The sequence below is a fragment of the Oryza sativa genome, chromosome 9 (assembly GCF_034140825.1).
Source record: "Oryza sativa Japonica Group chromosome 9, ASM3414082v1".
Lineage (NCBI taxonomy): Eukaryota > Viridiplantae > Streptophyta > Magnoliopsida > Poales > Poaceae > Oryza > Oryza sativa.
Window position 1 is genome coordinate 13,476,042 of NC_089043.1, and position 16,084 is coordinate 13,492,125.

At 39.5% G+C, this 16,084-nt stretch overlaps 1 protein-coding gene across 1 annotated transcript; it reads left to right on the top strand.

Annotated features, from left to right (window-relative positions):
* Positions 1-3,500: 3,500 nt before the first annotated feature.
* On the top strand, positions 3,501-5,867 carry LOC136351691 (uncharacterized). The gene is made up of 3 exons (XM_066303952.1): positions 3,501-3,913; positions 3,990-4,084; positions 4,462-5,867. The coding sequence occupies exons 1-3, from the start codon at positions 3,501-3,503 to the stop codon at positions 5,865-5,867; spliced, it is 1,914 nt and encodes a 637-aa protein (XP_066160049.1).
* The last annotated feature ends 10,217 nt before the right edge of the window (positions 5,868-16,084 follow it).

Below are 16,084 nucleotides of genomic sequence, written 5' to 3' on the forward strand. Positions count from 1 at the left end.
ATACATATCTGCAATGTTGGCATGGGAGGCATTGGGAAAGATGTGGATATCGAGTAAAAAGAAACATGACCTCTAAACCATCGAAGGGTCTCAAGAAGGTACTAGAAATCTTTGAACCGATTCAATCCAACTCAATCTTGAACTACTCAGGAACAATGTGAACGTTGACGATCGATAATCTCTCGATGTTCATCATGAACAAAGCTTTGATGTGGAAGTTGATGAGATCAATGACTCGATCTAACTGAAAGTCTAGGTTGAATAGCTTGGGGCGAGCAGCAATGACTGATATCAAAGACTAGTCAAGTAAGACATTTCACTTAGAATTGATTAATTTCATGTTATTTGACTAGATTAGCATTAACCGGAACATAGATCTGCACATTGCTCTATTTATCTTCATAAGTTTATTTTCCTCGGATGCTTAATTCAATGCTGAATGAACCATCATCACAGTAAAAAGAAAAAACACTGTTTCTAAAGCGTTTGGTGTTTGATAAATCTATTAATGTAATTTTTGTTGTATTGCTAAAGTTTGATAGTCTGAAAGTGGAAGACTTCGAAAGTTGCATCCTAAAAATTGTTGGAATATGTCGCGCATTGCTAGCTAGTTCAGAACGAGTACTTTACATGACAACAGTGCAGGATGAAGAGCCTGCCCGAAAATCCTCTTGAGTGGTCTATAATTACCTTAGGTGGACATATGGATGGACCAGACCAACTACTTCGTTTCCTTCTCGATGAATTTTATCTATATCAAGCAGCATCCTCCATGTCCATTTGTCCAGTAGCCATGCATGAACATTACAGTTTAGATATACCAAAACTGCATGTAGCTAGCTAGGCCTGGGAGGCAGAGGGAACTACTGAGCCATAACATCATGTGTACATGAGCAGAGTTGCACCTTGTCATGCAGAGAAACAACACTAACATGGTTGAGTAGATTATCGGATTGCAGAATGACAAGCCAACTATGAGATCAAGGCCTGGGTTGAACGACCTGATTAGTCCGTGCGTCTTCTTAACACAAGCGTTTGATCAAAGGACCTGGCCTGATAAAGGATCAGCAGAGCACCTCATATTAAGATAAAATAGATCATTTGAGTAGAATTAATAGAAAGGGGAAACATGAGGCGCTCTGCTGATCCTTTATATGTCATTTTTTTTGTTCTGCACATGTGTAGTTACCTATTGTACTTAGTACTCAAGAACCTTATAATTCTCTGTTCTGAATTCCTAGCTAGGCTTCTCAAGCTGACTAGATGCAGTTAATAACCGGTATCATAACAGAGATGGTATACGATCGAAATTGAGTACATTAAAATGCAAAAAAAAAATAAAATAATGAACGACATATATGTTTATTTCCCTTCTCCTTTGCTCAAACATGATGCCAATGACAAGTTATTTCCCTTCTCCTTTGCTCAAATATGATGCCAATGACAAGTTCTCACCGTGTATATATATAATGCATCGTCCCAACGGCCAAACAAGTAAGTAAAATCAATTCAACTATGGCAGCAACATTAATTATCTCTCATTCGTACATTCTACCTAGCTAGCAGATACGTATATATAGATCAATTTCGCTAGTATGCACGCCTACATGTCTCATCAAACTATAGCAGGAGTATCGATCGTTGATCGATCTAGGACTGGGAGGTGCTAGGAAATACAAGCTAACAGCATCAAAAGTATCACAAATGGGTGACGACTGATTTAGAAGACATCCAAGAAACAGTAACACCTTGTAGTGTCTTGAATCATGGTAGAGATCGAAGGCGTTGCTGACAGACTTGTTGGAGTAATATCGAAATGAAATGGCTCCTATACTGTATGATGCTACCAGTGATTTTACAACATTTCTGTGGTCCTTTCACTACTGGAGAAGTGATCTTTGCCGGGTAGGGGAAAAACCACAATTGTCCCGGTTCACCAAAAAACCGAGACTAAAAACAATTTTTAGTCCCGGTTTATAGGTTCAACGGGAAGATTTCATCCTGGTTCGCCAGTTGTCAGGGTGTGTTAGGCCCCCGGTGATCTTTAGTCCTGGTTTGTGTTACTAACCGGGACTAAAGATCATGGCGATTTTTAAGCCCGGTTGGTAACACAAACCGGGACTAAAAGTCCATCCATATAAAGTCTTCTTCTTCCTCCAGCTAGCCCGAGAAGGCTTCAAAAATTTGTTGAGTTTGAGGGGAGGTGCTGCCAAAATTTTTGGTGATTTTGTTTTGGTGAAAATATAAAATTTGAAGGAGTTAAAGGTTAGCAACTTCATCCTCCTCTACTTTGTGATAAGCATTTGTACTTAGAGATATGTTTTGTATACTATTTTGCCTCTAGAAATTTGGGAATGGGAGATGATGAAAGAGAAAGTTTGTGTAGGGATGAAATAATATAGAAATTTTGTTTATGTAGAATTTGGGAAAAAAAAACTTGTGATAAAAGAGATGAGAAAGAGAAAGATAGAAAATTATATGAAAAAGATTAGAAAACTTAGTTAATTTAAATTAAATTAAGTAAAACAAATTAAATATTTGTTTACAACTTTAAAATGATGGGGAATGAAAACATGAATAATTTGTGGTATTATTTTATAATCAAATTTTATTATTTAGAATTTGGAAAAAAACTTGTGATAAAAGAAATGAAAAAGAAAAAGATAGAAAATTATATGAAAAACATAGTTAATTTAAATTAAATTAAGTAAAACAAATTAAATATTTGTTTACAACTTTAAAATGATGGGGAATGAAAACATGAATAATTTGAGGTATTATTTTATAATCAAATTTTATTATTTAGAATTTGGAAAAAAACTTGTGATAAAAGAAATGAAAAAGAAAAAGATAGAAAATTATATGAAAAACTTAGTTAATTTAAATTAAATTAAGTAAAACAAATTAAATATTTGTTTACAACTTTAAAATGATGGGGAATGAAAACATGAATAATTTGTGGTATTATTTTATAATCAAATATGATTATTTAGAATTTGGAAAAAAAAACTTGTGATAAAAGAGATGAGAAAGAAAAAGATAGAAAATTATATGAAAAAGAATGGAAAACTTAGTTAATTTAAATTAAATTAAGTAAAACAAATTTAATATTTGTTTACAACTTTAAAATGATGGGGAATGAAAACATGAATAATTTGTTGTATTATTTTATAATAATTATATATTGCTATTTTTAATATTGTTTAATTGGTTTGAATTTCGTGGATTAATTTTTCATGATTTTTGTGCTTTTCATGTAGATGGATCGGCAATGGATGCGCGCGGACTGACGGTCAAAAGAGTTTTTTGATGGCTTGCATAATTTTCTGAAAGTGGCAGAAGCTAACAAGCAGAATAATGGTTTTATCCGTTGTCCAAGCACTAAGTGCAAAAACCAGAGAGAGTATTCTACAGTTAGAACTATTCATATTCACTTGTTTGAGACGGGCTTCATGCCGAGCTATAATGTTTGGACCTCGCACGGGGAGCAAGGGGTTCGAATGGAAGAAGATGAAGTAGAAGACGAGAACATTCCGGACTGGGCCCAGTACGTTGGATTTGAAGGAAATACAACGTGCGAGGTGGAAGGGGCTGACGTTGAAGATGATCTTGGTCAGATGTTACAGGACATCAAGGAGGATTGTGAAAGTGAAAAGGAGGCTCAGAAATTAGAGCGTATGTTAGCGGATCACAAGACGCCATTGTACCCCGGCTATGAACAGGGGCACAAAAAATTGGGTACAACTCTGGAATTGTTGCAATGGAAGGCCAAAAATGGTGTCAGTGACAAGGCATTTGGCGAGCTATTGAAACTAGTGAAGAACATTCTTTCGGAGGAAAACAAGTTGCCCAAAACAACATACGAAGCAAAGAATATAGTCTGCCCTCTAGGACTTGAGGATACCAAACGATTGTATCCTCTATCGCGGTGAGGAGTACGAGAACCTAGAAGCATGCCCGGTCTGTAATGCACTATGATACAACATTAGAAGAGACGATCCAGGTGATGTTGACGGACAGCCTTCGAGGAAGAGAATTCCTGCTAAGGTGATGTGGTATTTCCCTATAATACCACGGCTCAGACGTTTGTTCAGGAACAAAGAGCATGCAAGATTGATGCGATGGCACGCAGAAGAACGTCAACAAGACGGGATGCTAAGACACCCCGCCGATGGGTTGCAGTGGTGAAACATCGATAGAAAGTTTAAAGACTTTGGAAAGGATCCACGAAACGTAAGGTTCAGTTTAAGTACGGATGGCATGGATCCATTTGGAGAGATGAGCAGCGGCCATAGCACTTGGCTTGTTACGATGTGTATCTACGACCCCCCTGGCTATGCATGAAGAGGAAGTACATCATGATGTTGATTGTTATTCAAGGCCCAAAGCAACCTGGTAACGATATTGATGTGTATCTAAGACCACTGGTTGAAGATCTCAAACTGCTGTGGAAGAAATAAGGCGTCCCTGTGTGGGATGAGGACAAACAGGTGGAATTTAACCTACGAGCGCTGCTGCTCGTAACCATCAACGATTGGCCTGCCCTTAGCAACCTATCCGGACAGTCAAACAAGGGGTACAAGGCTTGCATCCACTGTTTGGATGAAACTGAAAGTACGTATCTGAAACATTGTAAAAAAGTTGTGTACATGGGGCATCGTCGATTTCTTGTTACGAACCACACTGTCCGGAAGAAAGGCAAGCACCGTAAGAAGCCTATATTTCGAAACGGTAAAACCTTGTTCGAAATGGTGAAAGATCTGAAAGTAGTGTTTGGAAAGGGACCTGGAAGCCAACCCATAGCCAGCGAAGATGGTCACGCAGCAATGTGGAAGAAAAAGTCTATTTTTTGGGAGTTACCCTATTGGGAAGTCTTGGACGTCCGGCATGCAATAGACGTGATGCACCTCACTAAGAACCTCTGCGTCAACTTGCTGGGCTTCCTAGGTGTATACGGGAAGTCGAAAGATACACTTGAAGCACGCAATGATCTAAAAGATACGAACCAACGTGAGGACCTCCACCCGGAACCAAAGGAGAAAGGAAGCCAATGCTTGAGCCCATCCAGCTACACTCTTAGCAAGGTAAAGAAGGAAAGTATGTTTGAATGCTTGGAGAGCATCAAGGTACCGTCTGGGTACTCCTTTAATATAAAGAGAATAATAAGGACGAAGGATAAGAAGTTCACAAACCTAAAGTCTCATGACTGTCACGTGTTGATGACACAGCTGCTTCCTGTTATAATTAGTGGTATTCTCCCTGACAATGTTCGAGCAACAATAACAAAGCTATGTGCTTTCATGAACGCAATTTCACAGAAGATCATCGATCCAGAAAGATTAGAAGCCCTTCAAAATGATGTGGTGCAATGCCTTGTCAGCTTTGAGTTGATCTTTCCACCTTCCTTCTTCAACATAATAACGCATCTTCTAAGTCACCTTGTGAAAGATATCAGTATTCTCGGGCCTGTGTACCTGCACAATATGTTTCCTTTCGAGAGGTACATGGGCGTTCTAAAGAAGTACGTTCGTAACCGTGCTCGTCCAGAAGTAAGCATAGCCAAGGGGTATGGAACAGAGGAGGTCATAGAATTTTGCTTAGAATTTATTGAAGACCTTCGTCCAATCGGGGTGGCCGAATCACGGCATGAAGGGATGCTACGGGGAAAGGGGACTCTTGGAAGGAAAGCAATTATGACTGTAGACATCGATTTATACCGTAAAGCACATTTCACGGTTTTGCAACAATCTTTTTTGGTTGCTCCTTACATCGAGGAGCACATGGCGATTGTAAGGAGCGAAAACATCGGTAAGTCCGATGGCTGGATAACACGATGTCACATTGATACTTTCCCCGCTTGGCTATGACAACATCTCATGGGTAACGCGACGATTAACCAACAGCTAGCCTTTTTCGCGAGGGGACCATCTGGGTCCATCACGACATGGCAAGGATATGAGATCAATGGAAAGGGGAAATATGAGGCGCTCTGCTGATCCTTTATATGTCATTTTTTTGTTCTGCACGTGTGTAGTTACCTATTGTACTTAGTACTCAAGAACCTTATAATTCTCTATTCTGAATTCCTAGCTAAGCTTCTCAAGCTGACTAGATGCAGTTAATAACCGGTATCATAACAGAGATGGTATACGATCGAAATTGAGTACATTAAAATGCAAAAACAAAATAATGAATGACATATATGTTGATTTCCCTTCTCTTTTGCTCAAATATGATGCCAATGACAAGTTCTCACGGTGTATATATATATATATATATATATAATGCATCGTCCCAACAGCCAAACAATTAAGTAAAATCAATTCAACTATGGCAGCAACATTAATTATCTCTCATTCGTACATTCTACCTAGCTAGCAGATACATATATATAGATCAATTTCGCTAGTATGCATGCCTACATGTCTCATCAAACTATAGCAGGAGTATCGTTGATCGATTTAGGACTGGGAGGTGCTAGAAAACACAAGCTGACAGCATCAAAAGTGTCCCAAATGGGTGACGACTGTTTTAGAAGACATCCAAGGAATAGTAGCACCTTGTATGTGGTGCATTTTGAATCATGGTAGAGAAGGCGTTGCTAACACACTTGTTGGAGTAATATCGAAATGAAATGGCTCCTATATTTGTATGATGCTACAAGCTATTTTACAACATTTCTATAGTCCTTTAGAGGTACTAACTGTTGAGAAAATTGATCTCTCGGTTCAAAAAACAGGGAGGAGAACGGGCTAGACAGTTTTTTCCACCTGTTGTAACTCGAAATCACAGCAATTCAATTTGTTTTAATCCCTGATTAACTGTGTGCAGTGATCGGTGGCGCCCAATTTATTTTCTTTTGAGTCACCACCGATTCCCTACAATGCTAAATGTAAAAGGGGAGCCCGACCCAAGAGCGGATGACGATCTCTCTCGATCTCAATCTCCCCGATAACCAGACCCTAAACCCAATCAACATAGGCGCTGGAGGGGAAACGTGTGGCGGTTCCGGGACAGTGTAGGTGGCAACCGGAAAGCTATCACTACCCTCACGAGTGATCGCCGGCGACCCCTTTGGGATCAAGCCAGCGTTCTCACTGCTACCACTATTTCCCCTACACCAACAATACGCGAGGTGGTTCGAGTTTCTGCATCCTCTACATTCACTCTGGTTCGAGCTAGAACAATTACAATGTCTTAGAACAATTTCGAAGACAGCAGCACAGTTGTCCTGATCAAATTGAACGAATAATCCATGTGGTCATGCTGCTGCGCAGGTTCGTGAGGATGAATCAATAAAGGCGGGAGGTCTTCATCACCAGGATGGATGTCGGCAAAATCAGTGTTAAGAACAAAAACACCAAAAGTCCAGGACTGACCTAAGCCACCTCGCAAGGGGAGTTCTTTGAGCACGATTACTCTTGGCACTGCATCAATGTCATCAAAGACAGCTCTGAGCAAAACTCTACCTGGAATGGGATCCCTCTCCTGCTAATCCACCAGGCGACCAAATAGGGGAACAGCAGGGGGAGAATAACCCACAAAATAGAGGCAATTCGGGAATCAGTGCTGGTCCAAACCAGAATCTGGCAATGTCTGTTCTAGAAAATGAAACTTCTCCTGTGTTCTTTGTGCCGGATTCTGTTCAGGGCAAAATCCAGGAAGTGCTTCTCAAGAATCAGTTGTTAAGACAGTTAGCAGAAAGAGTTCAGGGGCCTCCAGCAGTCCCTTTGGCGCTTGCTCCCTTCACTGCTTTGCTGCTCCCAAGAAGGAATGCAATTTATGATTCTTTGCCGCCAGTCTTCCACTCTTCACAGCTGCCCGTGGTAGTGGTTCAACATGAGGATCATGAGGATGATATGGACCATGACATGGGCCCTCTGGGCCAAGATGAGATCCTTGATGTTCAGCTTTTGGCAATTTCAGAGCCACTGGACCAGGCTCAGCCCAAGAGCCCGCCAAGAACAGGACCAGTGCCTCTCCTGTTAGAACCACCAAGAGCTCCAATCAAGAAGAAAGATGGCAAGACTGTCTTGTTTGATCCTAACAGAAGGCAGAGTGCTCGGATGCGTTCTTCTAGTCAGGAGCTCACCCAGCCTGACCCCAGAATGGGCATAGGAAAGCCGAGAGGAAAATCTGCCAAAAAATTGAAATAGTTGGCAGGTATTTCAAACCTTCTAGCTGGCAATATTTCTTTATCAGCTTCTGATTTTCATTCTGATTTAGATGAAGATTGTCTCTCTACATCTGATTCCTCTCCTTCTGACTGTTCAATATCTTTGCTGCAAAAGTTGGGAGTGGAAATATGCGGTCTATCTCCTGAGGAGGTGGAAGAGGCGACTTTGGGTGGTGCTAGGAAGAAGAAGCTTCCAAGGCCATCTGAAGAAGACAACTAGGCAGCCTCCCTGGACTCTTTTGTTTATCTCAGTTTTAAATGGATAGCAGCTATATCTCTTATCTTTTGGTTGTATGTTTGTGGAACCTTGATCACCTGGTTGTGATGTGTGGCTGTCAGACTATTTATGTTACTACTTCAAGCACTGAGTATGATATGCTTGACATGTATTCAGGGTATTTTGTTCAATCAAGGTTGTTTGTTATAACCTTGTGTTTCTCCTGCTATATTTATGTCCTCGATGAATAGTCAAGCTAGAAGTATGAACATTCTCTGTTGGAATATTCGGGGGATGAACTCCCCAGGAAAATCCTTAGCCTTATATCAGCAGATTGATATCAGTGCCTGCCACATCTTATGTTTGCAAGAGACAAAAAAGCAGAATTTTGTTTTAGCCGACATCAAAAATTTTGCTCCAAAACGCTTTGATTCTTTTGCCTTCTCCCCTTCACGCGGTGCTTCAGGTGGAATTCTTGTGGCTTGGGTCTCTCGTTTGCTTCAAGGGAGTACGGTCCAGATTAATGATTATGCTGTGACAGTCAAATTCAGCTCGAATCTCAACAATGCTACGTGGTTTTTATGTTGTGTTTATGGCCCTTGTGCTAGGCCGCAATGTGATCTTTTTGTTCAATGGTTGCGAGACCTTCATATCAGTCCAGTGGAAAATTGGCTCATCCTTGGTGATTTCAATTTTTATAGATCAGTTGATAACCGAAACAAGCCTGGGGCAAATATGAATGATATCCTTATTTTCAATGATATTATTAGTCACTTGGGACTTTTGGAGTTGCCATTAAAAGGGACGAGTTTCACCTGGAGTAATATGCAGGATAACCCACTGCTGCAGCAATTGGACTGGTTCTTTACTTCCCCAAGCTGGACTCTAGCTTTCTCAAACACTGATGTTCAAGCCCTGACAAGAAGTACTTCTGATCATGTACCATGTGTGGTAAAAATCAGCACTAAGATTCCTAAAAGCTCCATCTTTAGATTTGAGAATTATTGGGTGCAACTGGAAGGTTTCTTTGAGGTTGTTCAGTCAGTCTGGGCCCTTGACCCTGGGTTTGAGGATCCTGCAAAGTGCATCTCCTTTAAATTAAAGCACTTGAGGAAAAAACTACTCAATTGGAGCAGAAATTACTCCCAACTATCTAAATTACTAGTCAACTCAAACAGGGTTCTAGATTTCTTGGATTTGATAGAGGAGCTTAGGCCACTATCCATCTTAGAATGGAATTTTGAATATGAAAAGATGTACCAATAGGTGGATGCTCCTAGGTGAGGAAAATACCAAATTTTTCCAGGCCATGGCAACAGAAAGATTTAGGATAAACTCTATTCCCCAAGTGATAAATGATGAGGGTACCTCTATTTCTGCTCATGAGGAAAAAGCTGATTTGTTTTACCAGAATTTTATGCAAAGAATGGGGATCACAACTTCTCCTTCAATGGCTTTTGACTTGCCTTCCCTGTTTGCCCCCCAGAATCTGGATAGCTTGATTGACCCTTTTTACACACAGGAGATTGATAGTCTAATTTCTTTACTCCCGGTTCATAAGGCACCTGGACCAGATGGTTTCAATGGTCAGTTTGTCAAAAAATGCTAGCCAATAATTGCACAAGATTTCTATAGACTTGCAGCGCATTTCCATGCTGAATGCACTGATCTACAGTGCATCAATACATCTTATATTACTCTGATCCCCAAAAAGCATCTGCCTGAAAAAGTAAATGATTATAGACCCATATCCTTGATGAGCATCAGTCTGAAGTTCCTAATCAAGTTGTTGGCCGATAGGTTACAAGGGGTCATTCTCAAGATTATCCATGTAAATCAGTATGGGTTCATCAAGGGCAGAACAATTCAAGATTGTTTGGCTTGGTCTTTTGAACATATATCATCAGTGTCAACAATTAAAGAGGGAAATAATTCTGCTTAAACATGACTTTGAAAAGGCCTTTGACACTATAGAACACTCAGCAATAATTCAGATAATGAAACATATGGGCTTTCCTCTGAAATGGCTAAATTGGGTCTCCTTGATTTTTTCCACAGCTAGCTCATCTGTTCTTCTAAATGGTGTGCCAGGTGCCTACTTCAAATGCAAAAGAGGAGTGAGGCAAGGTGATCCTCTTTCACCCCTGTTGTTTGTCCTTGGAGCAGACCTCCTACATGCTGTAGTAAACAGAGCTTTCTCTTTAGGACTGTTGTCCAAGCCTATCAATGAGCAAGACAATAAGGGTTTCCCAATTGTGCAATATGCAGATGATACCCTCATTCTGCTTAAGTCTGACCAAAGAGAACTCTTCTGCTTTAAAGCAATTCTGAATACTTTTGCTCAATCCACAGGACTTAAGGTGAATTATCATAAGTCACAGCTTTACCCCCTGAATGTTCCCCCAGAAAAAGTACACTTGTTAGCTGGTCTGTTGGGTTGCTCTGTGGGACAAATGCCTTTCACCTATCTTGGTTTACCAATGGGGACAACAAGACCTAGACTGATTGACTTTGCCCCTCTGGTTGACAGAATTGAGAGAAGACTAACCTCCAGCTCTATGTTCCTGCCCTATGGAGGGAGGCTAACCCTTGTGAACTCTGTGTTGTCTGCCATCCCTACATATTACATGTGCTCCCTTCAGCTTCCAGTCACTGTAATTGAAGCAATTGACAAGGCTAGGAAAAACTGCTTATGGAGAGGGAATGATACTAGCTCGAAAAGAAAGTCCTTAGCGGCCTAGCATAAAGTTTGTAGACCAAAGGAAAAAGGAGGCATGGGTGTCATTAATCTGACCTTGCATAACATTGCTCTTTTTCTCAAGCACTTGGCAAAATTCTATCAAGGGGCTGACCTCCCTTGGGTAAAGTTAATCTGGAATTCATATTATCAGACCAAGGTTCCTCACGGAGTTTTTAACAAGGGTTCTTTTTGGTGGAGGGACATTATCAATCTTTCAGATTACTTCAGGGGAATTGCAAAGTGTGAGGCTATCTCAGGTAACACAGTTTTGTTTTGGGACGACATGTGGAATGACCAAATTAGGAGCATCACTTACCCACATCTCTGTGGCCATGCCATTGCCAGAAATATTCGTTGGCTGTCACCTGTGCTAAACCCTTTGAGGATTGTTTTAAGTTTCCACTGACCCAGGAAGCTTACACAGAATTTCTGCAGCTAAAGGGAGAGTTGGATGCTCTGTCCTTAGCAAGTCAGCAGGGGGATAATTGGAGTTTTATATGGGGCAGGAACAATTACACCTCAAAAGCTTTTTACAAGTTGAATTTTGCAGCCATGCAACATCCCAGACCTTTCCGATGGATCTGGAAGACCAAGTGTGTGATGAAGATAAAAGTTTTTATATGGCTTCTTTTCTCTGATAGGCTGAACACGAGAGACATGTTGGACAGGAGAAAATGCGCCCCCCTAAATGCTGATCTTACTTGTGTCTTATGCCCTTTGCATCACAGAGAAACTTTGTCTCACCTGTTCTTTCAATGCCCTTTTAGTAGAAAGTGTTGGCAGAAGCTGGGAATATCTTGGAACACTTCTCTAGAAGTCTTTCAGATGCTGGTGCTAGCAAGATTGAGATTTCAGAAAAAAGGATTCTTAGAGATTTGTTTCATTGCGTGTTGGCACATTTGGAAGCAAAGGAATGGAAAGATTTTCCAGAATATAGATCCTTCATTTGACCGCTGGTGGAATTCTTTTAAGCATAAAATTCTTCTACATATGTGTAGGATGAATGATGATCTTAGACAATTAGTTTCTGGGGTTGTAGCCTTTTGTAGTTTTTCTTTTTTCCTGTAAATACTTTGTTGGCTTCTATAAAATACACTACTGGGCCATTGCCTGGTAGTATTCCTTTCAAAAAAAAAATTGAACAAATAAAGTTAAACTACATGGTCTAAGATTTCTGTTGCAAAGCACCATGCACGACTAGCTGATCTGTTCAACGAGCATGCTGGTTTTTACATCAAAGAAAAGAAAACGAGAATGCTGCTGGATCATGTGTCTGCATATACATTTCTCCGGAATTGAATTGAGTGCTCTGATCATTCCTTGTGATTATTCTTCTGATTTCATCAAATTGTGTCCTAGTCCCGGCATACAGACCATCCTATTAACAACCCCGAATGATGTTTCTCCCTATTGATAATGCATGTTGTTTTGTTTTGGATAAGGATACAGTCTCCAAAAAATAACTATGAACATTAATATATATGAAAGTATCAACTAATATATGATTTTATTGAAGTATTTTTTAAACTAATCTATACATATGATCTCCATAATTTCAAGACAAATATTTCAGAAACTATTCATAGTCAAACATTTTAAAATTTAACTTTACTCTTGTCCAAAATGACAAGTATTATCAATCTAGAGGGGTAGCAAGTGTGCAAGTTTTAAAAAGGAAATGTTGTTTATTGGTCTAGAAAATTTGAAATGCAGCAAGCAGATATGCAAATTAAAACAGACTTAAGGCGTTTTAATTCCAGACGACATGGAATTTGTTTACCTCTGTAAAAAAATTTGGCATCAATTTAGTATAGGGTGTGATGCCTTGAGAGACTAGTTAATCAAAGTAAGGAATGCTAATACTTACTGACTGCGCCCATCAAATTTATCTAAAAAGATACTCTTCTAGAGCACTTCATGTCTCAAAATATATAACTTCAATATTATCTAAAAAAATATACTCTTCTAGAGTACTTTATGTCCCATACTTCCATTAATATCCTTCCTTTCAAATTTCTTAATTTTCATCTTTAACCCCAGCCATCCTCCCACTCCTGAGTAAGATTTGTCAAGCACTAACAATTTTTACAGGTAGTAATTCCCTTTAACAATCACCCATATATGCCTTTATTGCAGTTGATATCTGAACACTGCCAAATTCTATATATTCGTCACTCTCTTCTAATTAACCTCCATATATCCTCACCCATATATTTCAACTGCAGTCTGCAGCCATCTCTCATCCGCATGTCTTCATTTTTTTCTCCTCTGAAATTTAATTTCTCTCGCGTTCTTAAACTTCCAGAATTTCTGTAGCGTAAATATGACAGACAAAAAACTGTTTATATTCCTAGACTCCTAGTTGCATATCATTGTGCCATATATGTTGACCTGAAGCACATGAACTTGACCATTATTTTTCTACAAAATACCACATGCATATATATACAACAATGTTGGCTTGGGAGGCATCGGGAAAGAAGTGGACATATAGCAGAAAGATACATGGCCAATGAACCATGGGTACATCTCCAAAAGAGTGCGCGAGTGTGAAATCATTCGAATGGATTCATTCCGTCTCTGTAATGAAGTGTGCAGGGCCAATGTGCAGTTTGGCGATCGATGATCTCCTTGGTTTGATCACGAATGAAGCTTTGATGTGAAAGTTTGGGGGTGTTGTGGACAAAGAGATGAAAGAGATTTGGGGGTGCAAAGTTCCTATTGCTCTTGAAGAGCAATTTTACGGTCCTTGAGGAGGTACCATGAGGTACCATTTTTTCTATTGTAAATTTGGTATCTCTTGGTACCTAGGTACTATGAGGTACCATGAGGTACCAAATTTTACACTAAAAATTTAGTACCTCATGGTATCTCCTCAAGGATCGTAGAATTGCTCTCCTTTGAAAGTCAAGCATTTCCTGTTTTTGGCTGGGAGAGGGAGAATACCTTGTGCTGAACTCTTAGTTCAGAGAAATTGGAAGGGGGGACTAAATTCTGTAAATTATGCTTGGGAACTGAATCTACTAACCATGTTCTTTTTACTTGTCCTATTGCTTGCTTTGTTTGGTGCTCTGTAATGGAGGTAATTGGAGGGGGTTCAATTCCAACCAATTTTTGGGATGGTATAAAAGCTGTTAAGGATAAACTCAGGGTGAATTTAGGTCTTTTTCTTTGTGCTAGTCTTTGCTGGGGTTTGTGGTTGGTAAGAAATGACCTTGTTTTTGAGAATAAATTGGTGAAATCACCTTTGCAGGTAGTGTACAAGGCAATTTCTTTGATGCATAGGTGGAAGGTGCTGCTGCCAAAAGAAAGAGATCGCGAAGCTTTGAACATGCTGCTTGAGAAGCTGAAGGCTAAGATCGACTCTCTTCATCCAATGAACGTGCTACCATACAATATTAGTGTTTCAGTGTTGTTGCTCTTGGGGTTGAGGTCTCTTAGTCGTTTGGATGTCTTTCTTGGCAGGGCTTGTAAGTCTTTTGGGGTTTAGCTATCTAGCGCTTGATGGGTACTGGCAGCCCCAGTTTTTTCCTTGTTTTTCCTTTAAGTTTCTGTATTTCAGACCTTGTTATGTTTGGCTTTCTCCCAAAAGCCGGGTAAATAAATTACCTGTTATCAAAAAAAAAAGCCAAGGGAGACCAGTGATAAATGATGTCCAAGAGTTGTTGATAAAAATATTAATGTTCAGCTGAGTGATGAAGCACTCGAGATATCCCCTGCTTAGCTTACTCGGAGTGATTAATTTCGTGTTACTCAGTTAGACAACCTTTGCTCGTCGTGTTAATAATGAATCCATGAATTGCTCCATTTAGCTTCATGGAAATTCTTTTTCATAGGCTAATCACTGCAGAAATCAACCAACGTCGTTGACTCATAGTACAAAACTCATGAATTGTTTACTCTATCTATTTATTTCTGATATATTTCAACGTGATAAGTAACTGCTTATGTTCATATTATTATTCACGCCATTTAGATTTCAAGTTGATCCTATGGGTACGATGTTATTCTTGTTTTAATATTCTGGATTCTGGTTCTGCTTAAATAATTCAAGTTCCCTGCTTGCCATGGATGTGTGATGTGTTTCAATTTGGTTATTTGATTCCAGTTTCAATTATTCTAGTACCATGCGTAGTCATGGGAGTGCAATTTGGTTCTTTATTCAAGTTCCTGTGGATAAGCGCTGATCACGCTTACTCGGCTTTGCCGGCAAATGCTAGGATGTATTCACTATTGTCCGGGATGGAAACTACTATTTCAATTCATGCCTGCCCGGGATGGGAACTACTATCTTCTTTGACTTGGTGTTTGAAAATATGTTTCCTATCAACGAAAGAAAGCCTTATGTTCAAGCTTTATTGCCAATGTTGTGTACGTGTGTTTTCTAGTTCCATATTGTACTTGCTGAGTATTTTTTATACTCACTCTTGTGTTTTATTTGGTTTTAGGTACGCATTGAGACCGACATGCATGGGCGGGAAGTAGCACCCTTATATACACGTCTATTTGCACTCTATCAAACTATATTGCTTAGGTCCATAATGATACTTAAACTATATCATGGTTCGATCTTGTAATAATCTTTTAGAAATCTATTAGTTTCTTTCCATGGAATTATAAGGATGGATCGTATTATGGGAATGATATTGTTATTAGTTTAACTTATAATTGCATGTCGTGGATATCCATATTTACAAGGGAGACTCTGCCGAAAATTCTAATAATTTTGGAAGTTAGTGGTTTGAGTGTTTTTCGGTGTGGCACTCTAGGTACGTGGTTACTTGGGGTGTTACAGTTGGTATCAGAGCGGGCGGTAGGTCCATGGGAAATAAATATGACAACTTAAAATATTGATCATGTTTTCCTTAGGATGGGAAAAATAAAAGTAAAATTTGAGTTAGATTTAAACTAATAAAATTTGACACACTGGTGCACAATAGGATGGGATTGG

Excerpts from the sequence above, each read along its gene's own strand:
- LOC136351691 (XM_066303952.1), top strand. The coding sequence starts at position 3,501 with ATGGAAGAAGATGAAGTAGAAGACGAGAACATTCCGGACTGGGCCCAG. Across the intron at positions 3,914-3,989 it reads CTTGAGGATACCAAACGATT|AAGAGACGATCCAGGTGATG; the intron begins GTATCCTCTATC and ends ATACAACATTAG. Across the intron at positions 4,085-4,461 it reads TATAATACCACGGCTCAGAC|GCGTCCCTGTGTGGGATGAG; the intron begins GTTTGTTCAGGA and ends GGAAGAAATAAG.